This window comes from Aspergillus ibericus (genome assembly GCF_003184845.1).
Source record: "Aspergillus ibericus CBS 121593 unplaced genomic scaffold BO80scaffold_25, whole genome shotgun sequence".
Classification (NCBI taxonomy): domain Eukaryota; kingdom Fungi; phylum Ascomycota; class Eurotiomycetes; order Eurotiales; family Aspergillaceae; genus Aspergillus; species Aspergillus ibericus.
In genome coordinates, this window is record NW_020292123.1 from 129,340 (window position 1) to 150,939 (window position 21,600).

Genomic DNA, 21,600 nt, shown 5'->3' on the forward strand with positions numbered 1-21,600 from the left:
TTCCGGTGCGTTGCGACCGGCCCGCTTCGGGGTTCTGAGCAGCCTTACGGCCCTGGCTCGGTCGGAAACTCTAGGCGATGGTTACCTTCGACTAGAGGCTCTAGTGGGTTACTGTTCCATTCCATGAGACGTGTTTCGGGTGACTGCCTGCCTGATTTCCCGTCGGCTGCCAGCTCAGCGTGGGTCGCCCCGTTTGAAAGGGGCCAACTCGACACTAGTAACTGTCAACATTCGACAGGCTGACGGAGAACTTTGGCCCCTGATCACCCTAACTAAGCACACCAATTAGCGGTTGCTGGAAAACATCTGCTATCTAAGTTGACGTGATAGCCACCCTTGAGGATCAAGCCGACCGACGAGCCGTCCTACATTCCACTAGGAGTAATGGCATTTCCCGGCGACGGGATATGTGGCTGCTGTGGAATGGCGAAAGACAAGATTTTCTGAATTGACTAACATGAAATTCTTGGACATAGTTAGTAGTTCCTCGCTTCCCCTAAGTGAGATTCTCCTAGTTTCTTTCTTCCCCCCGTCCCTCCACAAATTATGTGTTTTATTCTTTCCTGTCGAAACCCCCAAAACAATAGTAATACACTGGACATGTTTTTCATTCACACCATGGCTCTTGGTACTCAACCGTATTGTATGTACAAACCCTCCATGGCGAACCCCTTACTGTCATCATAGGTCCTGCTCGACAATCCGGCGGGGGTTCGTATGGCGGCCAGTGATGGTTTACTTGGGAACTCATCTTGACCCTTTGTGTTACGGACCCTCAAGGTCCAGCAAATATAGACGATCAGACATCGAAGAAAGCGGAAATCAGAGGCAGTCAATCGCTACACCAGTCGACCTAGTATCTCACCTTGGCCTGTTCTCTCGCAAGGTCTTGGCTGGGATCAGTCAGCGCGTGATCTTTGCCATGCCTGATCCCAGCAAGAACTTACATATGCCGCTCCAGCTCATCGAGGTGGCGGCGTTGTTCGAGCATCTTCTGCCGCACCAGACGGAATTTCTCCGCCTCCGAGGACTTGACAAAGTAGGATTCATTGGCTGCGTCGCGGGGAACGAATGGGTTCTTCCTGTCCGATGGATGTGACGGTCAGTTGCTGCTTGCAGTCGAGACGGGCGACCCATGACGTCACTGGGACAGGTCCCGGAACTGTTCTCCACGGCCACCGAAAGGGGACGGCGAGGGGAAGGCCACTTACTCCGCCAGATACCCACGGGGCTTGGGGTTGACTATCTCGCCCTCGCGCCGAGCGGGGATTGCGATGGAGAAGGCCCGCACGCGGTTGGAAGCGCTGCTGGCGCGGATGAGAGGGCGGGACGCTCGGTGCAGAGGCGACATGTTGTAGTGTGGTATAGCAGCGACTCCAGGCACCGAGGCTGCTTGATATATCGAGTAGACGTGGTAATTAATATACTTCGGTCAACAATGGCGTTATCCCAACAGAGGGAGGCCAATGGATGGGATACTGTGGGATTATATACGACGAGTTGATCGTCCGGTTGACCATCATGTGACCTGGCCCCTCGCCCAATCCGGCGATGCTGAAACCATTCTGATTGATGCAGCAGCGCCCATTATTTGGCGAACCAGATTGTTTGCCCTGAGGGGTCCTTCCTGGACGCTCGCTGGCCCAGATCAAACGGACCAGAGTCCTCCGCTGCCGCCACGATCGACGAATCCCCGGATCGACATCGTTTTCACCCCCGGCCTGACGTCTCCGCACCAGAAAAAGTGAAGGCCACGGGCTGTGCATCGGTGGTCAGAGACAGGATTGGGAACGCAAGGGATGCTGGGGTCGTTTGTCGACCATGTGGTATGATATCATCGGCGGAGGTGGAATGAAGGACCTATGGCTGAGCTGCGTCGAGGTGCGTCAATAACGCGTACGACTCGACTCCATCCAGTGAACCCCGCATTGCCACTGCAGATGACGGTCGCTGGCATCTTCCTCGGTCGCAGTACTATGGTTAGTTGGTATGACTGATTCGCGACTGCGAGCTATACCCGCCTGAAGCTCAGATGGATCCCTGCATGCATTGCCATGCCGCGATTGTCTCCAAAATACCTCACCCGTTGTATGAGGACAGGTACTGATTACAGGTCATGTTGTTTGCCGGCAACTATGGCCACCTGCTATCTATATACTCCGTAGGTTCAACTGAGAGGGATTGCGAATAACTGAGCGATTTTCTCGCGTCACCTACATCGAAAGGTTCCACAACTAGGGATACGACAGACTTATCTAAAGAGGTGTATCTTGGCTGTGCTCTACCCTCTAGCGTATAGTCTATCGAATTGTCTATTTCGATTCTTCAAAGTAATGACGGGGTTGCTGCTCCTCGCGACTTGTCTTCTAGGAACTTCTATTGCTTGTCTGATGAGTGGCAGTTGCCAACGAGTCAAGTTCAAAGCACAATGCTTGAAGAAGGCTCACTCCAACAAGTGAAAAGCAGTGCGATTGGTGTCAAGTCCTTCCGATCGTGACAACCCACCAGAGTGGACAGATCAAGCATGAAGTGGACGGAACAGCTTTGATACTTATGACAATCAAAGTGATCGGGATTCACGAAACAACGCTGACCATGCGATCAAGAAAACCAAGCGGCATACGTTGATATTTTAGGCCTTACTACGAGATCTTTGCAGGCTCAACAGTTGTTCTATATTGTCTTTCTCCGCTATGTAGAGTATTGAAAATGATTTCATTGAGGCATCATTTACATTAATCCTTTGAAAGGTGTGAGAATTCTTCATGTAATCAACCTAATAGTCATACCCTGCTCTATGGCACTTTCATCAATCCTTTACCCTATCCTCATGTCCGCGTCTCATACTTCACTACCTTCCTATTTAGGAAATCATTCTAGCCTCAGATTTTAGGAACAAGATATTGGTGAGAATTCAGTACAGGCCACCTAATTGTACCATCTAGCTCTTATCTAGCCCGCTAACATACACAAAGCACCTATCCTTCTAGAGTACTACTCGCGCTCTATATTTCTAGCCCTTGCAATGCCTAGACCGTGACGTAGGAGTTATCACAACAAGAGCATAATGGGTAACAACTAGGTCATACCTGTAGCCTGAGTCACCAACTATAGAAGCAAAATCTTGAGCTAGTGAACACCAACTCAGGTCTTTCTTTATTTCCCACGTCCTCCGTTCACTGTGTTCTCTATCAATATCTCAACATATTGTATTCGGCATAACTGTGCTTACTTTGATCTCATAATTATAAGCCCCTATTTCTTAGTGAAAGATCTCTCTCTCTCTCCCCCCCTGTCTCTCTTGAAAGAAAGGGAAAGACACCGAGCACGGTTGAACCAAGAAAAAATGGGCCCGTATGTACTTCCAGATAAGATTCATCCACTCACCACCCATCCAACAACTCCACGGGAACAGAAAGAAGAGAAGGAGCAAATCTAACAGCCACCCAGCCCAGAAACCAAAGCCTCCAATGTGGAAAATAATCCCAAGGCGCAAGATACCACGAAAGAAAAGAGATCTTCCAATCCCGTTCGTCGAGCCATACCTCACCCTCACCCCTCCCCCCCAACCCCTTTCTCTCACTTCAACATGGATATATATATCGGAGACAGAAGAAATTGAAGTAGGCTCATTTCTAACGAACTATAGAATCCCTCACAGGAGAATACTACTTCCCAGACTTCTCCCCAACGCCCGGCCTGGGATGATATACCCCGTATGTATATTCTCTATAAAATTGATAGAAAAATAACCCCGGAACAGCGTTAACAGATTATACTACTAGCCAACCATCCCCGCGCCTTCAAATGCGCTTTATGTCGAAGATGGCATATAAAGAGATGCCCGTGGTTGAGGAATGATTAGTTGATTTATACTCTCTTCTCTTCTCTCTTACCTTGCTAGGATTGCGAATTGTGGGGTGTTTACTATGATGGATAGATAAGTAGTACGGAGTACGGTATACTTGGGGTGGGTAGCTGAGATTATGGTAGCAAGTATTTGGGGTTTAGTTTTGGAACATAGTAGTTTAATTTGAGTCATTTTTCAAGCAACGCCCGGGTGGTCTAGTGGTATGATTCTCGCTTAGGGATTTAACCCAAGCATATCTGCGAGAGGTCCCGCGTTCGATCCGCGGCTCGGGCCGGTCTTTTCTTTTTCTTTTTTCAATCTTTTTGATTGATTGCCCTTGTAATCTTCTTTCTTGTTCATTGTTTATCTGGCCTTGGTTTCCTAAGTTCACTTGTTCTTTTTGGCTTCTTGAATTCTGGAAGGGCCGAGTGTTGGAGCTTACATGGGGTAGGAATATGTCAAAGTGGTAGGTAGGTAGGTAGGTAGGTTGGTCAATCATCAGGTTATCCAAATTCATTTCCTGTCCTCTGGAGAAGGAAGAACCTTTGAGATATTTCTGTGATACGCAGACGATGCGTCTCTCATCATTATCTCTCTCGTCTTTGCTTCCCTCACTACGCCGTCCAACTACAGGTCCTGGCCTTTCTCTCGTCCCCATGGGTTCCCCTCTGGACCTCCCCTCGAAGGCGAGAGTGCAGCGCTTTGACAAGTAACTTCATCATTCACAAGACTTCCTTGTTTCGATCCGTTGCTGACTGATTGGGGAACATCATCTCATCAACATGCGGATGTTGATGGCGTTCCGCTGAGAGCACAGGTTCGGAAGGATCATGCTCTTCGTCCTTGATAACAAGCAATGGCACGACTCGAACCCATTCACGATGCAAATCCGCTTCCCCGATATCGCTTCGGAGGATAGACACGAGGTTCTCGATCTCTTCGCACAGGAGAAGGTTATGCCGTGCGGATTCAATCCGCCTGACTGGTCCCAATTGCGAGTCTGACAGATCCGCATGTTGAATCGCTCGCTCACTCGCAGCCGGATAATCCACCTCTGGATACTTTCCCTGACTTTGAACATCAATGCCCCCTAAGCCCCACGACACCCTCACCGGGACATCCAGCCTCCTCTCCCTCAAAACCCCCCGTACCCACCGCCCACAGCGACCCCAAGGCCACATCTCCCCCATCCCACTTACAAAATAAACCACCGCCCGAAATCCCACCTGGCCCATAACCCCCACCATCGCCGTCATAACCGGAACAGCGAGGAGAGCCCAGAAGACGAAAAACGACTTCCCGAAATTGCTCGACGGGTAGAGATCACCGTACCCGATTGTCGTTAGCGAGACGAATGTGAAATATAAAGAGTCGAAGTATGTCCAGCCTTGGGTTCGCTCAGAACTTTTGAAGATACGTGCGCTCACGAGCCAGAGGAGGAACCAGGCTCCTAGGGAGAAGAGGAAGACGAGCCAGCGACGGCGGCGGTGGTAGTTGGTTTTGATTTGGCGGGCTTTGGAGAGGTTTACTTTTCGGGAGGGGGTTGTGATAATTCGTATTGCTCGGGTTGGGTTGTCGAGGTGTGTTCATCGCGAAGGTGAATCCCTTCCTGTTCGAGCTCGAACCGGAGATGTAGTTCGCCCATTCTACCCGAAAACGACGCGATCGAACTGACGAACAGACCCAGCGATGTGATACCAGCCGTAGCATATGGAAAAAGTAGGCTTCGTCCGAGATGAGTCTTGGGGACGATATTCCCAATCCCCACCGTTAAAATCGTATACACGGCCCAATAAAGAGCATCCGGGAGAGACCATCCCTCAATGGGGACGTAGATGGCTGCTCCACCAAGTAGAAAAATCACTAGCGTCAGTGCCCGGAGAACGATACTGGTGTCTTCGACGGACGTTCGGTCTTTGGGGCTGAGATGGACGTTGTGAACGCTGCCTGCGTAGAGTGTTAATAGGCCTGCGATGAGGATGTGGAGACCGGCGGCGAAGATCCCGTAGTAGTAGTTCTGCGTGTAGCGCCATGTTTGGGGTGGTGTGGTCGGGGGAGGTTGTTGGGCGATTACTCCCACGAGGGTGAAGAGGATGATCGAGGATGAAGTCCAGAGGCATGTCGATATGATGAATCCCTTGATTGTGTTCCATTTGAGTTTCATGGTCAGTAAGAGAGTGAGTTCTGCGGTGGCAGAGACGGCCAGCGATATGGCTTTGAGAGTCACGGCCCCGGAAGAGTTGGATTTTAGATTCAATGAAGGGGATTGAGGACGCACCAAGCAGGCTGAGCTATGATTGTGGTGCTAGAGTCTGACTGCACAATTTCATGCCACCCTTGGCAGACAGTGCAGATATTAAACATGGTCGCCATGGCGCCTATTGTTCCCTAATTCTCTTAGCGTGGATAGGTCCCTAGTGCGGAGAGGTGGAATACCGCCAACACGGGGAAGCTAGTTGATGCCAGCCACCATCAATGACGCATTGTGGATGGGTTAGGATTGTCTGTGGGTTACTGTTCATGATTTCTTGAAGTTGGTAGTGCTTTCGGCAGATACGAGGAATCGCGGAGGTGGCGGCCCGTCGATACACATCGCTACTGGCTACCGCTATTATTCATCAAGGGCAGTATATGAGAGATGATAATATCCAGCCCGTGCGTGGATTGACGGTCTCCGCGCATATGTTAGACTAATAAAGCCAGGGAGAACTATAGGGATGGTAGGTGACGAGCTGGTGAGAAGCGCGGCCATCGCACGGCTACCAGCGAACCGATTGGTCGGTTGAATGCTTTGCATTATTGGCCTAACTTTAACCACACGTACGTTGATATCGAAAAAGTGATTCGTTATACACCTTATACAGTTCAGGTCACATAACGGAACCCTCTCTGGAGCTGACGCGCCGCCGCAATATCAATTCCTTCCACTTCCGCCGTCTTCTGCAGCCGCCGGATTTCCTTGTCCGTCAAAATCACGTCCTCATCCTCCAGCCGAGCCAGGCGCTTGTTCTGAGAGCTCAGATGGAAGTATAAGAGGGCCGCCATGATGGCGCTAAGAACCTGCATCCCGATACATACCCCCATGGCAGTGTAGTAATACGGTGCTTCCTGCTCTAGGTAAGTGTACGGCGTCCAGATACTGGCCGAGTTGGCTACCGAGTTGATAAACGCGTAAGCGGCAGCTCGTTTCGCTGGAGGCCGGGGAATCGCGTTCGCGATCCAGGAGTATATCGTGCCGTTCTGCGCAAAGACGAAGATCATCAGAAAAAAGGAGAAATACCGAGGTCCGAAGGAGTCGGTCGTCATGAAGATAATGAATCCCACGATCGTTATGGGAATCGGGCTGACAAAGAACCAGAATCGATAGCCGAAACGATCAGACAGGTATGAATGGGCAAGGCTATACACCACCATAAATATGTACGGTGGCGCTACCAAGAGCAGGGTGATGATTCGGTTATAACCCAGCGTCTCTGTCAAGGTCGGAAAGAAGTTCTGGAACCCGCTAGCGGCTGTGAGGCACATGTACGCAATAGCAAGGAGATATGTCTTAGCATCAGCGAATGCCAGCTTCATGCCCTTCATTTGACTCATGCCGCCTCCCTCGTCAATATCCGCTTCGGCCGCCTCGATGGCCAATCGACGAGTGGCAACTTGTTTCATCTCCGGCGACAAGGCTTTCCAAGTTTCGGGAAAGTTGGGGAGCACGACGCAGATGGCCAGGCCGATCGCGACCGTGATGGCACCCTCGATGATGTACAGCCATTGCCAAGCCGACATACCTCTCTTACCTGCCAGTCCATCAAGGATACCCGCAGCAATCAGGTTGCCGAAGGCACCGCTGAGCAAGGAGCCGGAGTAGAAGATACTCATGCGCAGGGCTAACTCCTTCTTCGTGTACCATTTGGACAGGTAAAAAAGCACACCCGCGAAGAAAGGCGCCTCAACCAATCCAAGAATGAACCTACAGGCCACGATGCCCCCATAGTTTGTGACCTGACTGGTCAAGGCCGAAACCAGACCCCACGCTGTGGTGAAGAAGCCGAGATAGAGCGAAGGGCGGCCCATGTAATTGAGAAGCAGATTGGAGGGGACCTGCATGAGGATGTAGCCGACGAAGAGGATGGAAAGCCCCGTTTCATACTTTTGTTGGTTGAGGGAAAGGTCCTGTTCTAGGCCTTGAAGCTTGGCAGCGGCGTAATTATTCCTACTGAGGTCAGCTGGAGCACTGATAGAACAGCATCACAACCTGATGAATGAGGAACGCACCGGTCAATGTAGTTCATTAGGTAGACGAGGATAACCAATGGCATAATACGGGTGTCAATCTGTCGCCGCAGTTGCCTCTCTAGTACCTTTTCTTCCTCCGTCAGCTGGGCTAATTGAGCGAGCTCCTCGTGGGCGACCTCGGCTTTTTCGCCCATGGCGTCGTGGTCGGTGATGACCTTCTCCGCCATGATGAGTTAAGTGTAGAAAAATTGGCGCACGGGAGAACAGAAGACACCAACAACTGTGTTGTAGAGTCCATCATGATGGGAGGAAAACCCGCCGCTATATATGCCGAAAGATAGGGGTTATTCAAGACACGGTGTGTGAGGATGAATGTCAGAGAGCCACCGGGAAGCAGAAAAGCACCTGAAATCCGGGGGAGGGCCGGACGTGGGGGGAAGCTCACTCCTGGTTGGATCCACGAGGATGCTGGGGTGCATGGAAATGCGGGGGACGATGACTAGCTGAACCACAAGCTGCTCGGCTGATCCCCCAACCCCCCACGCCATTCTTTTTCATCCATCGTGCGACAGCTATGATGTAGCTCTTCCGCCGGAGGTTGTCCGGGGAAGTGGAGAAGATCGACTCATCCGTCTGGGGTTTTTGTGATCATTCGTATCTTTGATCCCATATGCCCATGGTATTGTGTATCGGGAGAAGTTTGTTAGGACCTCCGCCTTTGTGCGACGAATAACCGTCTCCCTGGTGGCGTCCGAGTGTCGCAGATCTCCGTCCATGGCGTTCTCAGCCCGTGAGAGACTTATTCCTGGTCATTCAGGCAGCAGCGAGCTGTCACTGCCCGTGTCATTGCAATGCTTGGCTCGCAGTATCTCCGACCAGTTCTGGGGAGCGGCTGGCGAGTGGCTGGATGCGCCCATCTGCTGGCCTGTGATTTTGAAGCTCACCATGTCGTCACACAAAGCCGTTCCATCTGTCAAGATTCCAATCGACCATTTACATCCATTGGGGCCCCGTTTTGATGCAGCGATCAGCATGCCTGCTCCGCGTACATCGTTGCTGGTTGGCTTGGTACATGCTGGGGGGAATTGAATTCTGGTCATAAAAATCTCCTCAGTCGCGCGATTCTAGGGGACCTCGTGATCCAGCCATCAGGTGATCCTGGCCCGTGGAATCAGCCTCCACCGACTCCTTCCCCCCTCACTATCACCATCACCATCAACTCATCAACTCACCACATCGTCGTTCCTTCATCAGAACCTCGAGCTCTCATCAAACTAGCTCCATTATTAGATATCTCTTAGATACCCGATGCTAGCACTTGCTCGCTTCGTTGGGTAATGGTCGTGCTATGGCAATATAGATATTGACCGGCTGGCCAGAGGTATCTGCAACCGGGCGAATCTCCACCCTTGGCTACCAAGATGCACCGACGGCCTTTGGACATGTGCATGAGTCTATCATTCCTTCAAGGTAAGCTATGATCCGGCCCAGGGGTGTGTTGTTGTTGAGAAATCTCCTCTCTCCCTCTACTCCAGACTTTCTGTAACCGTTGCAGTGACGCTAATCCAGATCCGCCAACCCCCACCTACCGGCCTGATTGGTGCCTGGCCCACCTCCTGATCTCTCATTCATCCCCCGACTGGAACCCCTCCCTTACGCATCGACCTCTGCCGTGGGCGGCGTACAATGCCAACTGTTCTCCGTCCATGTCCCTGCAAGCCCTTCGGTGGCGATTCTGGAAGCTGTCAACTCGTCAGCTCTGAAGTCACCGTCATGCGCCATCCTCGAAGAAGTCCAGAGCGTCAGACGGCGAGTCCACCGAACCCACTTCCGAGGCCGCCGTCGCCTCAAGTGCGAGCGATCATTGGTCTCCCGCTGGTCGCTGGCCCCAGCGTAAGCGAAAGTGAGAATTTCGGAGTAACTCGGCCATGCCCGTCCAGATCTTGCTGGCTCAGATCCCGCTGTCCTGTTGGCCCCATTCACGCTCAAGCTCGACTTCGACCTTCCCCTATCGTTACATCGTGAACGGGTACGCTGGTACGACTGGAGCTCTCCGCTTGAACTCGCCGCACATGGCCACCCTCGATTCGCAGGCAGTGCTGGTCCCCGATCAGTTCCGGAAAAAGACCCCCCTTACTTCGACTCAGCTGGCCCGTCAATTGCGGTCCTGCAAGGTCTGCCGGTTCCGCAAGGTCAAGGTGCGTCCCGACCCGATACTATTGTACGGGCATATGTTTCCATTCCAGGCCCTCCAAAAAAGAAATCATACGGAGTACTCCGTACAGACGAATAGAAATCAGGTGGAAAAAGAAAACGGATGAAGATGGCCTGCTAGTTGGGGGCAGGGGGCCCGTGCAACCCACTTCGCTGGCTCACCTGCATGCGTTATCCTCCCTAATTGACGATCCTGAGTAACAGTGTGATCGCGTTAAACCCTGCCATGCGTGCTGTGCTCATGGCTATCCATCCAAGTGCGTCTACGATAACGATCCCGAAGATGCCCTCCAGCCCATCAGTCAATCCGACGAGATCCGTAATCTTCGCGAGGAAATCCGCGAGCTAACGGCAACCCTTAATACTCGTGGTGCGTGTTCCCACCCTGAGGCAGGATTGTCTCGGTCAGTCCCGAGGTGCCCTGCAGCTGACCTAGTCAAATTTATCCTCTAGAGCACCGGAGCCGAGCTCCACGGCGTCTAGCGCAGCTCCAGAGCCTCGTCGATGTGATCCGCTCGGCCCCCCCGGATACTGTCAACCGGCTAGTCGCCGGAATCCGAAGATCTCGCGGGAAAACAAACGAGGTGGCGATTTCGGTGGGACCGGCAAATGGATCGGAACTGGAAGGTATGGGTCCGTCGCGTCGTAGTGGGGAGGACACTGTTATAGGAGCTAAAGGCGTTGTTATTACAGTGACAGAACATCACGCTGTCGCCCTTCGCCCCTCTCACTCGGACGACAGCGACGAATCCCTGGATCCGGACGATGAGATCTTTTCTCGGTCGGGTCTCAGTAATTACAGCCGAAGTTCATCGGAAGACACGGAGGACTCGAGCTATGGATCGATATGTCACATAAGCTCGACGAAGCCTATGCTGGGTGTGTTTATCGAACGCTTCGTGGATGCATTTAGCCCCGAGGTCGATGTCAAAGCAGGCCAGGCTGGTGCCCTGCGACGGGCTGCCGAAATCCGCATGTTTTCGCCGATCCTCGAGGACGCGTTTGAGTCGGTGTCGGTCGCGTACTTTGGTCGGACCGTTCAGGATAAAAACTTAGAAGCGGCCGGATTCCGTCTGTATCCCCGAGTGCTGCGGAGTTTGCAGCAGGCTCTGCAAGACCCCGAACGCAGCAAGGCTGAGTCGACCCTGGTGACGGTCACGCTTTTGATGGCTTTTGAGGTATCCGCAGCAACCTAAAAAAAGATTGGGTGAATGATTCTAACAGCCTATAGAGTGTGGAGCGAACTACCCAGGTGTCGCTGATCGCCCACGTCCATGGTGCACTACGCCTGATTGAGCACCGGGGCCCGGAGAATCATATGCATGGTGTGGAACACTTGCTGTATACGGAGCTGCGCCCGTACTGGGTGAGTCTTAAATCCAATTTTCCGCAATGCATTCGCTAACAGGCACAGGTTGCGGCGGCCATGGTCAGCCGCACACCGTCTTTTCTCGCAAGCGAGGACTGGATCAACCTCCCGTGGTCTGCCAACACCAGCCGAAGAGACATCCTGCACTATTTACTCGACCTGGCAGTCGAGATCCCAGCTCTGCTTGCGCAGTTCGACGATATTGAAGCCACCCTTCAGTCGAACATGTTCAGTACACATGAGATCACGGTGAAGCAAGCCTCACTCTGGAGCGGTGTCGCCGACCTGACCAACCGCTTTCGCCAGTGGAAAGTCCAATGGGTTGACAACTACCCCGACGGGCCACCGCAAGAGGTGGAAGTCCTGCCTGACGACCAGTTTCCCGTATTCCAGTGTCGGGACTTCCGCACCGGGGGTATAATGACTCCCACCAAATTCGTCTATCCGGATCTCCGTCTCGCACAAACCATGTGTCTCTATTACTCCACAAGGTTGATTCTATCTTCTGTTGATACGCGACCAACGGAACGCGTCGGACCCCTGGAACAGTATGCCCTGGGATGTGGTATCTGCCGGACTTTGGAGTGGTATCTGCTCAATGCACGGGGAAACATGATCAACCGACTTGCGTTCCCAGTCAGGGTGGCCTGGGAGGTGTTCCCTGATGGAGGACCTGAACGGAAGTTCATGTATGAGGTGTTGAAGCTGGTTGAAAAGCGGCATGCTCTGGCTCTTTGGGGGAGCAATATGTCCGAGATCTCTACGCGGGCCGGGTCTCCTCGGGGACAGTCGCCGGAGGTGAGCGCAGAGGCCTGAAGGAGAAGATGAGCGTTGGCAGATCGCCGGACGAAGCTGACTGTAAAACTTCTCGAGTTATGACATCTCTCGGTATGCTGGAAAATGGTCTGTTCATGGCATATAATCTGTAATGGCCTCTTACCAGTGATCCATCTCGTTCATCGCTGCCTCTTGACGGCTCGACTGATCCTTGGGAAACCTGCTGTGGCAGCTGCTTCAAGATTTGCGAATTATGCATATCGCCCTCCCACAGGGCGCAAGAGGCAACGTTAAGTCACCCCTCTGGACGTTCCATGTTGATTGGCGGAGAATTAAGTCAATCTCCTCTGCCGGGCTTCTATCGACCACGCCGACAGCAGCGCAATGCAATCCCACAGCCCTGCCAATGCCAATCCTAGTTTGAGTACTATTAGCACCAAAGCCAAGGATACTTGGCGTGAGGTGGGTCTCGCTCGCCTCAAAGAATGAGGTTGAAGGATTGACACAATCATCTCGTCGTGTCGTTTAGATTGAGATGCGCCGAAGTGACACCTGGGCAGTGGGAATAGGGGCACAGGTGCGTCGATCATTGGATAGAGACCCCTGAAGCGTGGAGGGTCTATAAGGCTATATCATTACATCGTATGGATCCTATATTAATAGGTCTGGATTAGGGGAGGCAGGGCCGTGCTGGCTAGGCAAAGGAAAGCGAGAACGAACGATGTCCGACGCCTGGCTTCTCCTGCCCTGCGAATTTCGGCGACTGGACTCTCAGCCCTGAGCCCTGACTCGTTTTAGGTGGATTCAACAGGTTAGAAGGGGCTGCCCGACCGACGACGGGCGCGGTGAAAACTACCTTAGCGTTTCAACTTAAAACAAGGTTGAATGGCGACTCCACCCGTCGACGGGTCCACCATGCTCCTGATACAATCTTCGTGCCAAAATGCCGTCCTCTCCAAATCGCCTACGCAGGCTCAGACACCTTATATCTTGGCCGGCGGCACCTTGTCTACCAGGACTGGTTCATCATCCACACTCTCACTCACTTTATTTCCCACTCAGTCCCTCTTTTTTCGCGACTGGTTCGCCTGAATCCTACATTCTCTATCATCATGCGCTATTCCTACACCGCCGTGCCCTTGGCCCTCGCTGCCCGTGCTGCCGCCACCACCGCTGACGCCTGGGCCTTCGGAAATGGTTTCTACACTGGTCCTCCTACCAACGCACACATCACCAAGGCCACCTGGTCCCTTGTGCCCCCCGCCGTTCCTTCGGGCGTGACCGTGAAGAACACCGACGACGAGGTCTGGGTGTCGCTGTGGATCGGTCTCTCCTCCACGGCTGGTGATTACGATGCCGATCTGTACCAGCCTCTGCTGAACTGGTCCCCCGACAACGAGTCGCAGTATGTTTATGGGAGTCCTCGGACAGATCGGGCAAAGCTAACGGACGTAGGGGCTGCCCTGCCGACGACGACGAATGGTGTGTCGCTGCTAGCACCTACACTCCCAGTTAGTGTTCATTCCCCAGATTCATTTCCCCAAATGAGATACTAATATGATGTCTAGGCGGCCAGAATGGCCAGGCCTACGTGACTGTCCCTACGGACACACAGGTTGACTTTGAGGGTATGCCCCTGCTTCATACCTGGGAACCTGATGTTGTCTTAATTTGGCTCTGACAAATGGAACAGTCTACGTTGAGGACGATAAGGTCGTTCAGGTCGTCACCATGAACGGCAAGACCGTCTCCAAGGAGAGCGATGGTGCGTTGCCCACATCCGCCCGGATCCTCATCATTGTACTGACCAACGACAACTTAGCCCTCGACAACCCTCTCCTCTACCTCTACTCCGGAGACGAGTGCTACACCGGCTCCGGTGACTGCGGTACCCTCCAGTCTTACAGTACGCTTCTCTTCCCTCCCCTTCACCTCGTCCAGGCAAATGGGATACTAACATAGACTAGGCTGGAACAACATCACCATCCACCTCAGCGCTGCCGATGAGACCTTCGGTAACACCGTCTCCCTGTACAGCGGCTCCTCCACAAACGGATTCTCTACCTCCGACGGTGGCAAGACCTGGCACACCGATGCGATCAAGATCAGCAAGGACACCTTTGCCGATGTTGAGGCCTAATCAGTCAATGCATTCATCTAAAGCCGCGCGTTTGATGATGTGGGGTGGTAGCTGCTAGTCGGCTACTTTTTCTTCTTCTTTGCACTTATTGATGAGCTGCACTGGTGGTTCTCTTTTGAGTAGTGTACAGTCATACTAAATGCATAATTCACCCATACATTGCATGTATGTGTAATCAACAATGATGAATGGGTGTCAACCCTCCTCCCTCCGTAAACCCGATTTCCATGACCAGGAATGCTTCCCCACCAACGGGGACTAAATCTCCCCTGATCCAAGCTACATACTAGAAACCGAGAACATCGCGGGATGTAAATCCTGCATTGTCTGGACCATTCCAACTCGGTAGGTTTTACTGCCGATCGGCTACTTTGGAATGAGATCTTTCCGGGTTTAGTGTAACCCCGTCCGGTGGATTCAAGGGAACTTTCGTTCGTCCGTTCGTTGTTCGGGATGGGGTGGATAAGTTGCCGACGGGGGTGTTTCGGGTGGATGAATGTGGGTTTGGAACCGAAGCATTTGGAAAGGCAAGACGGTGGTTGTTTTAGATCCGCTTTGATTTGCTTTTAGAGTGATTCTACTGTCGTTGAATAGGTGGATTAAAGTCGATTAGCTGGCAAAAGGCTACAGTTATGAATTACTAGGTTCAGAACATGCTTACCTTGTAGGATGCTTAGGATATTCTGTGGGGGCGTTAGATATGGTGGACGCTTTGCGGGGAAAGAATAATAATATTGTAGGCTTGAATGATCTATCGAAGACCTGGCTTGCTGTGTACACCATCACAATGTATCCTCCTGCTTCCTGATTCTGTATCGTTATGGGTATGTATGTACATGATTGTCGTTGGTATGTGTAGAGCTACGGGGTCAGTACTCGAGGGTTTGTTTGATGGCGTCGTATATTCCTGCGAAAGTTAGTATTTACTCTAGAGAAAGGGGAAGGGTACGTACTCGCAACATCAGGAATGACGAACTTCTCATAGAGAAGTCCAGTGTGTGTACTCCATCCTGCCACCCGCTTGACAGGCGCCTCCAGGCGCAAGAACGCCCCATCCTGGATGGTAGCTGCAACCTCGGCACCCACTCCGTAATTAATCATGCTCTCGTGCACGACGATCGCCCGACCCGTCTTTTTCACGCTATCCAAAACCGTCTGTCTATCCCACGGGTAGATCGTTCGGAGATCGATCAGCTCTATACTCGCGCCCAGAGCCTTCTCGGCAGCCGCGATGGCCGCAGAGCAGAGATACATCGGCTGTCCATAGGAAATGACAGTCACATCATTCCCAGGCTTCACTACCTCGGCTGTGTTCAACGGGATCGTATAGTATTCGCTGGGAACGTGCTCCACTGCTGCCCGATACAGCACCTTCGGTTCCATGAAGATGACGGGGTTCTTGGACTCGAAGATCGCCGACAAGAGAAGCCCTTTGGCTTGCGAAGGAGATCGTGGCATGACTACCTGCACGCCGGGAACATGCGCGAACAGCGCCTCCGGAGACTGCGAATGGTACCTAGCGTAGGCCAGTTGTTAGCATTGACGATAATGCTGGATTCCAGGACTCGAAGCAACCTACAAAGCACCATGGCCCACCGCTCCGCAGGGCATTCTCACTACCATCCCACCGATATTCACCCCCGTGGCACCCTCACGAAATCGAAACTTGGCGGCTTCGTTCACGATCTGGTCGAACGCCGGAAAGACGTAATCGGCGAACTGAATCTCCGCGACGGGCTTCATCCCCTGCGCGGCGGCTCCGATCGCGAACCCGACGATGCCTTGCTCCGTCAGGGGGGTGTTGAAGACACGTTCTGACCCGAACTCCGTTTGTAGGTCCATCGAGCACCGGAAGACACCGCCGAATGCTACATCTTCCCCGAAGAGCATAACCTTGTTTGATGTGGATAATGCGGTTCGTAGGGCGGAGTTAATGGCTTGGTAGAGATTGAGAGATTTCGAGGTCGTGGAGCTGGGCAGGTCCAAGGTGTCTGATAAGGTGGAGGACGTGTGATGAAGAAGCGGTGTCGATTTGTAGTCGATGGGCAGGTTGAGGCGCGAGGAAGGAGAGGCGGCGGTAGAGTAACCCCGACGGGTTCGGGGTATTAGTCTGGGTAGACGGAGGGAGGCCATCGTGATGAATGGAGGTACAGTGGTGGGCTCGATAGTGGGAGAAGAACCATGCTGAACAAGGGGGAGGTTTCCCCCCTGGGTTTATCAAGGAAATGGAAGCATTGCCTTTCATCATGCGGGGAATGCGCCCCGAGCCCCGTGGATAACCGGGGTTCGCAGCCTGAGTGCCTAGGTGCCTGGATGCCTGCCGCTCGGCTGACTCAGAAATTGCCGTTTCGGGCCTAGCCATTGGTTTCCCTATTGGGTCAAGCGGGACTATACTCCGTATTTGCTCTCTTTTTCCTTCATCGTGGATACTTCACTTGCTAAAGCTTCATTTGGATTGTTGGTACCCTGACAGAACTTGTGAACTCCCCAGTATCACACGTCACTTACTCCCTGCGATCCCCTCATCATCCGCTCCAGCATATACGCCCTCGCTCTCTCCACCTGCTCCTCCACATCTATATCCCACAGCCAATGCAAACGCTCTTGCAGGGCTAATTTGAACTTCATTTCATCTGCTCCAACACCATCCAGACATAGACTCAATAGGTAAGCACTCTGCTTACTGGTCTCGACCACCTTCTGACTGCGGGGTCGGCGAATCGCATCATAGGCTTGAAACGCAGCGATGGCGTCTTCCACTCGAACGACCCGAGCATCCCCCAGGAGCTCCGCAAGAACGTGAGAGTCCTCGATTGCCTGGCCTGCTCCAGCCCCCTGATGCGGCGTGCAGGAATGTGCTGCATCCCCCATAATGGCCACTCGCGACCGAACAAAGGTGGAGATAGGGGTCTGCTCGAAGATGGCCCATTGAGAAGTGTCAGGCATGTGCTTACCAGATTTAGCGAAACGTCATGCAAAATTTGGAGCTGACTAGAACAATACCTGGAGTAGACCATCAACACTTCCACCCATGACTGGTCTAAGGTCTTTGATCATATCAGACTTGCTCGCAGGACGAATCCAGGTTTCGCTATCCCACTTGTCACCGAAAGTATAGAAGGCAGCGTTGACTTTCTTAGCTCGGGCAATCGGATACGTGATGCCATAGGCACCTTGCCCCAAATACATGCTCGACACACGGGCACGGTGATCGCCAACCGCTTTGACCATTGTCTCCATGTCCAGCACTGCACGGTACCCGTACATGCCGCTATAGCGTGGCAAGCTGTGCTGGTACTCCTCGGGGACCACAAACTCTTTCACAGTCGAACGAATACCGTCGCATCCGACAACCACATCTGCAGTAGCCGAAGTACCATCCTCAAAGAGGAGATCGACGCCGGTTGGAGTTTCAGAGAGACTGACCAACCTCTTTCCAAAGTTGGCAATTTCTGGTGGTATAAGACTAACCAGCGCATCCAGAAAATCAGCCCTCCGCACCGTCGTTTGTCCAGACGGTAGAGCTTTGAGATCTAGCAGTACTTCTCCTGCCTTATCGCCTGTCGCCCAGATGACCTCAAACCAGGTCTGCTGAAATCGCTCGTATCCCGGACTGTCCGCATGGGTGGTGATAAGAGAATCATAGAGTTCGCGAATTTGCGGATCGATCAGGGGCATAGCGCGGTGGGCAGCAGGGCCGATAGTCACCCCCAACCCGATCTCCTTGAACGCCGGAGCAGATTCATAGATGCGAACTGGCACGCCGCGCCTGAGCAATCCGGCGACCAAGGTTAGGCCCCCAATCCCCCCGCCAACAATGGCGACGGTGAACTCTTTTACCGGTCGCACGGAGGGCATACCGCAGATATCGCTCGATAATGGAAGATACGACAGTTTCTGGCGCTGTGAGAGTGTGGAGTTCTCTAGTTGCCTGTCTCGTGAAGAACGTGCAGTGGAATACAAGCAACTTCAGCGCAATGGTCAGTGACAGATCAGAGCTTCATTCCAGAATCAGTAACCTCGTCGAGGCTCTTATCCTGCGGGTTCCGGTTTTTTCCTATCAGGCGTCCAGGCGGACGACGGTGAAAGTCATCGAGCTGGCTGACTGCCTTGGTTCTGCATTCGTATTGGACTGCTGCCAGTCGAGCCGCGCTACCCCTCTTCAACGGGTTGGCAATGTCGATCTTTTGCTGCAAGCATCTCAAGCAAGAACCATCGGCTCCGCCCAGAGACTCAAATTGTCGACTTCGGTTAGGTGTGTCTGGAATAAAGTCCCAGTGAACTCAGTCGTGGTTATCCGGCGTGCTCAATTTACCGCCAGTGCATCAATGCTTGTCTGCAAAGAGCTAGTAACGCATCCAAGATTGTATTGGAATGAGGGTATCATATGTACAGATTCAAGACAATATATACAAAACGAAACAGCGCCGAGTTCTGTCACATCCGACATTTATCTGCGCCAAGCAGCATAGCATTGGAATCGGTCTTGCCGCTCAAACAGGCGCTTCGCTGTCGCTAAAGGCAACCAATTGGTACTCACTGGACCGGGAACGACATCGACGGAAATACTGGCCCCAGCCACAGCACGTATACAGACCGACGAACAAACCGACTCCACTCATGACAAAAGCCATGACGATGATCCAGTATTGAGGGTTAATAACCTGCTCGAAACTGCCACCCTGCTCGCGCTGGAGTAACTCGGTGATGCCGAGTACATTTCCATCGGAGTCTAATGCCGCCAGCCGAAACAGTGGAAGCTCGAGGTTGGGTATCTCGATCTCGGTCTCGAAGCTATCTTTCGGGAATTGAGCCACGACCCGAAATGAGTTGTCGTGAACGTCGTCCGTTTCCCAGACCTCCAGTCGCCACGCCACGACTTCCGTCGCACCATTCCAGCTCACATACACACGGTCTCCTAGCACCTCGGCATCCGGGACCGTCTGCGGTCGGCCAACCCAGGTACCTTTGAAGGCACGGTAGGACACTACCCGTCCGAACCCAAAAAAGGCTGAGGCACCGAAATGGGTGTTGCATAGCAATTGTCCGTCGGCGCTGAACTCGCTAAATGCAGCACTGTGGCCCCACTCGACGAGTACGCGGCCGCTGTCATCCAGCATCTGGACGTTGCCCTGCGATACTGACAACATCTGTTGAGGGTGATGGTACGCGGCGCGCAGTGACGCCTCGCGAGCGGCAACGTTAAGCTCGATAGCCATGCCGCGACTTTCATTCTCTGGGTCATTACTCGAATGCCTTGCATTATCAAAAAGGGTCAAGGTATTGTTGGCGTGCCAGCGCGCATCATGTTGCCATGCAAAATTCGTTGCTTTCCCATCCGAAAGGTCGCGGAACTCATTGAGTTTGCCACCCAGGGTCCACAACACCTGACCATTGTTCTTGTCAATGCAGCTCACGGTATGGGTATGTCGTGCTGAAACGATATAGTTGCCATTGTCATCCTTATCGACGCTGTTGATATGGTAGAAGTCGAAGGCAAAGCTGCGCAGTCTTCCCGACTTGCCTAGTTTCTCATAAGTGATGCTGATGGGGTAGTGTTCTGATGCGCGCCATTCAAAGATGAGTTCGCCCGTGGCAATATCGATTTCCTGAAAGACACCGTCATATATCCAACCCAACTCAGGACCCCCGATGGAAGTTAGATCGGCCGGCAGCGGGTCATAAATCGTCACAAGAGCCGTTCCTTCGGGAGTGATGTTAAATTCGTGGAGATCGCCGCCATGATTTCCGACAGGAGAGATCACATATCGTTGGGTATATGTCGAATCCAGCTGAGGCCAATCAGTACCTCATACCATGCTACTTCATCGGATGTCACCTACCATATACCAGGCTCCATAGCCCCGACCTTCGGTCTCACCTCCCTCCCAGTAGGTCAGATAATCAGTGTCCTGATACCGCTGGACCTTGAAGTCTTGAGTCACATCCCAATTATACTTCATCCAGACCAGCTCCCCCTTAGAGTCGAGGATCATCGGTCCCGGTTGGGCAACCGAGTCTCCTCGGGGGGCAAAAAAGGTGTACCGCGAGTCGCAGCCCGACTCCCATTCGGAAATCTGTACCGCGGGAGACTCATATTCGAAGGAAACATAGCTCCTCGAGGGGCCAAAGCCGTACAATCCCAGATCATACCAACTCAAGTCTGTGCGAAGCTGCAGGCGATGCAGCTGGGGTACGGCGAATGTATAAAAGAGATAGCAGAGACTGATTACGGCGCCAACCGTGACGACATGGAGAAAGGAGAGCCGCGAGCGCAAGCGACTGGCGCAAGAGTGAGTCCTAGTCCACGAGGACATTTGAACATTGCGGACAGGCAGAGCAACGATAGCAGTCCAAGGGAAAATCAAGGAAGGGGATCGGATCTGGGGTCGCTCGGGATAAAAGGAACTATCTGGGAAGATAGCGTTGTGGGAACCAACGGTACGGCACCAGCTCGGCCATCATGTCATCAATTTTTCCCAGCATGCGGAGTAACAGGGAGAATAAGAACTATCGCCCCGGTTGAGTTAACCGTTCAGGAGAGAGTGGCTCCCACCCCGAAACGGAAGCCAAAGCGCCCCATCCACGCGGCGTCGAACCGATCCATAGAAGCCGATGTCCATCGCAGCGGAGGTCAACGTCGACGCGAACCGCCTATGGCCGGCCATGATTGGCTTCCGGGGCCATTCTCCAGCTGTGCCAAGACAGCCACCGTGGATCGAGGAGAGCGCGGGCCCACCCTGGCCGGTCATCCATTCTCCCTCTCGCCCCTGTGCTACTGCTCAGTCCTGAGTGCACCACTGCGACGGTCTGGCAAGTGGAAATTTATTTTCCCCCACTGCGTGGCGGTGCCAGCCCCGTCGCTGCGAGCAAGGATTCATTTCGCGTCTTACTTGGCACTGCAGCGACCATCTACTTACTTGCTTGGATGGCCATTGGCCTAGAGGCCGGGCCGGCGCGCATGAGGACGACACAACGCTTCGGCTACAATATGGAAAGCGAGGAAGTTCGACATGCCTT

At 52.9% G+C, this 21,600-nt stretch overlaps 8 protein-coding genes and 1 non-coding gene across 9 annotated transcripts; 3 read left to right on the forward strand and 6 right to left on the reverse strand.

Annotated features, from left to right (window-relative positions):
- Positions 1-761: 761 nt before the first annotated feature.
- On the reverse strand, positions 762-1,445 carry BO80DRAFT_426033 (uncharacterized protein). The gene is made up of 2 exons (XM_025719658.1): positions 1,212-1,445; positions 762-1,082 (listed from the first exon to the last, which is right to left on the reverse strand). The coding sequence occupies exons 1-2, from the start codon at positions 1,349-1,351 to the stop codon at positions 944-946; spliced, it is 279 nt and encodes a 92-aa protein (XP_025574274.1). The 5' UTR covers positions 1,352-1,445; the 3' UTR covers positions 762-943.
- A 2,609-nt stretch (positions 1,446-4,054) lies between these two features.
- On the forward strand, positions 4,055-4,144 carry BO80DRAFT_t186. Its single transcript has one exon. It is a non-coding gene; the product is annotated as a tRNA-Pro (tRNA).
- A 428-nt stretch (positions 4,145-4,572) lies between these two features.
- Positions 4,573-6,223, reverse strand: BO80DRAFT_494392 (potassium channel family protein; the record flags this gene model as incomplete). Its single annotated transcript, XM_025723869.1, has 3 exons — positions 4,573-5,378; positions 5,501-6,141; positions 6,186-6,223. The coding sequence occupies 3 exons, from the start codon at positions 6,221-6,223 to the stop codon at positions 4,573-4,575; spliced, it is 1,485 nt and encodes a 494-aa protein (XP_025574275.1).
- Positions 6,224-6,675: 452 nt separating this feature from the next.
- On the reverse strand, positions 6,676-8,580 carry BO80DRAFT_111600 (putative MFS transporter). Its single transcript, XM_025713423.1, has 2 exons — positions 8,120-8,580; positions 6,676-8,057 (listed from the first exon to the last, which is right to left on the reverse strand). The coding sequence occupies exons 1-2, from the start codon at positions 8,305-8,307 to the stop codon at positions 6,716-6,718; spliced, it is 1,530 nt and encodes a 509-aa protein (XP_025574276.1). The 5' UTR covers positions 8,308-8,580; the 3' UTR covers positions 6,676-6,715.
- A 1,572-nt stretch (positions 8,581-10,152) lies between these two features.
- Positions 10,153-12,479, forward strand: BO80DRAFT_357959 (Zn(II)2Cys6 transcription factor; the record flags this gene model as incomplete). The annotated part of the gene is made up of 6 exons (XM_025715861.1): positions 10,153-10,278; positions 10,499-10,664; positions 10,748-10,921; positions 10,994-11,472; positions 11,526-11,660; positions 11,709-12,479. The coding sequence occupies 6 exons, from the start codon at positions 10,153-10,155 to the stop codon at positions 12,477-12,479; spliced, it is 1,851 nt and encodes a 616-aa protein (XP_025574277.1).
- An 822-nt stretch (positions 12,480-13,301) lies between these two features.
- BO80DRAFT_111532 (uncharacterized protein) lies at positions 13,302-14,611 on the forward strand. The gene is made up of 6 exons (XM_025713421.1): positions 13,302-13,845; positions 13,896-13,951; positions 14,009-14,068; positions 14,134-14,205; positions 14,263-14,346; positions 14,408-14,611. Exons 1-6 carry the CDS (start codon positions 13,553-13,555, stop codon positions 14,578-14,580), a joined length of 738 nt encoding a protein of 245 aa, XP_025574278.1. The 5' UTR covers positions 13,302-13,552; the 3' UTR covers positions 14,581-14,611.
- A 680-nt stretch (positions 14,612-15,291) lies between these two features.
- BO80DRAFT_426039 (2-oxoisovalerate dehydrogenase subunit beta) lies at positions 15,292-16,803 on the reverse strand. The gene is made up of 3 exons (XM_025719659.1): positions 16,160-16,803; positions 15,534-16,096; positions 15,292-15,487 (listed from the first exon to the last, which is right to left on the reverse strand). Exons 1-3 carry the CDS (start codon positions 16,711-16,713, stop codon positions 15,450-15,452), a joined length of 1,155 nt encoding a protein of 384 aa, XP_025574279.1. The 5' UTR covers positions 16,714-16,803; the 3' UTR covers positions 15,292-15,449.
- A 199-nt stretch (positions 16,804-17,002) lies between these two features.
- Positions 17,003-18,632, reverse strand: BO80DRAFT_465678 (putative salicylate hydroxylase). Its single transcript, XM_025722735.1, has 2 exons — positions 17,584-18,632; positions 17,003-17,529 (listed from the first exon to the last, which is right to left on the reverse strand). The coding sequence occupies exons 1-2, from the start codon at positions 18,436-18,438 to the stop codon at positions 17,074-17,076; spliced, it is 1,311 nt and encodes a 436-aa protein (XP_025574280.1). The 5' UTR covers positions 18,439-18,632; the 3' UTR covers positions 17,003-17,073.
- Positions 18,633-19,072: 440 nt separating this feature from the next.
- Positions 19,073-21,248, reverse strand: BO80DRAFT_465679 (arylsulfotransferase family protein; the record flags this gene model as incomplete). Its single annotated transcript, XM_025722736.1, has 3 exons — positions 19,073-20,372; positions 20,424-20,992; positions 21,137-21,248. 3 exons carry the CDS (start codon positions 21,246-21,248, stop codon positions 19,074-19,076), a joined length of 1,980 nt encoding a protein of 659 aa, XP_025574281.1.
- Between the last annotated feature and the right edge of the window lie 352 nt (positions 21,249-21,600).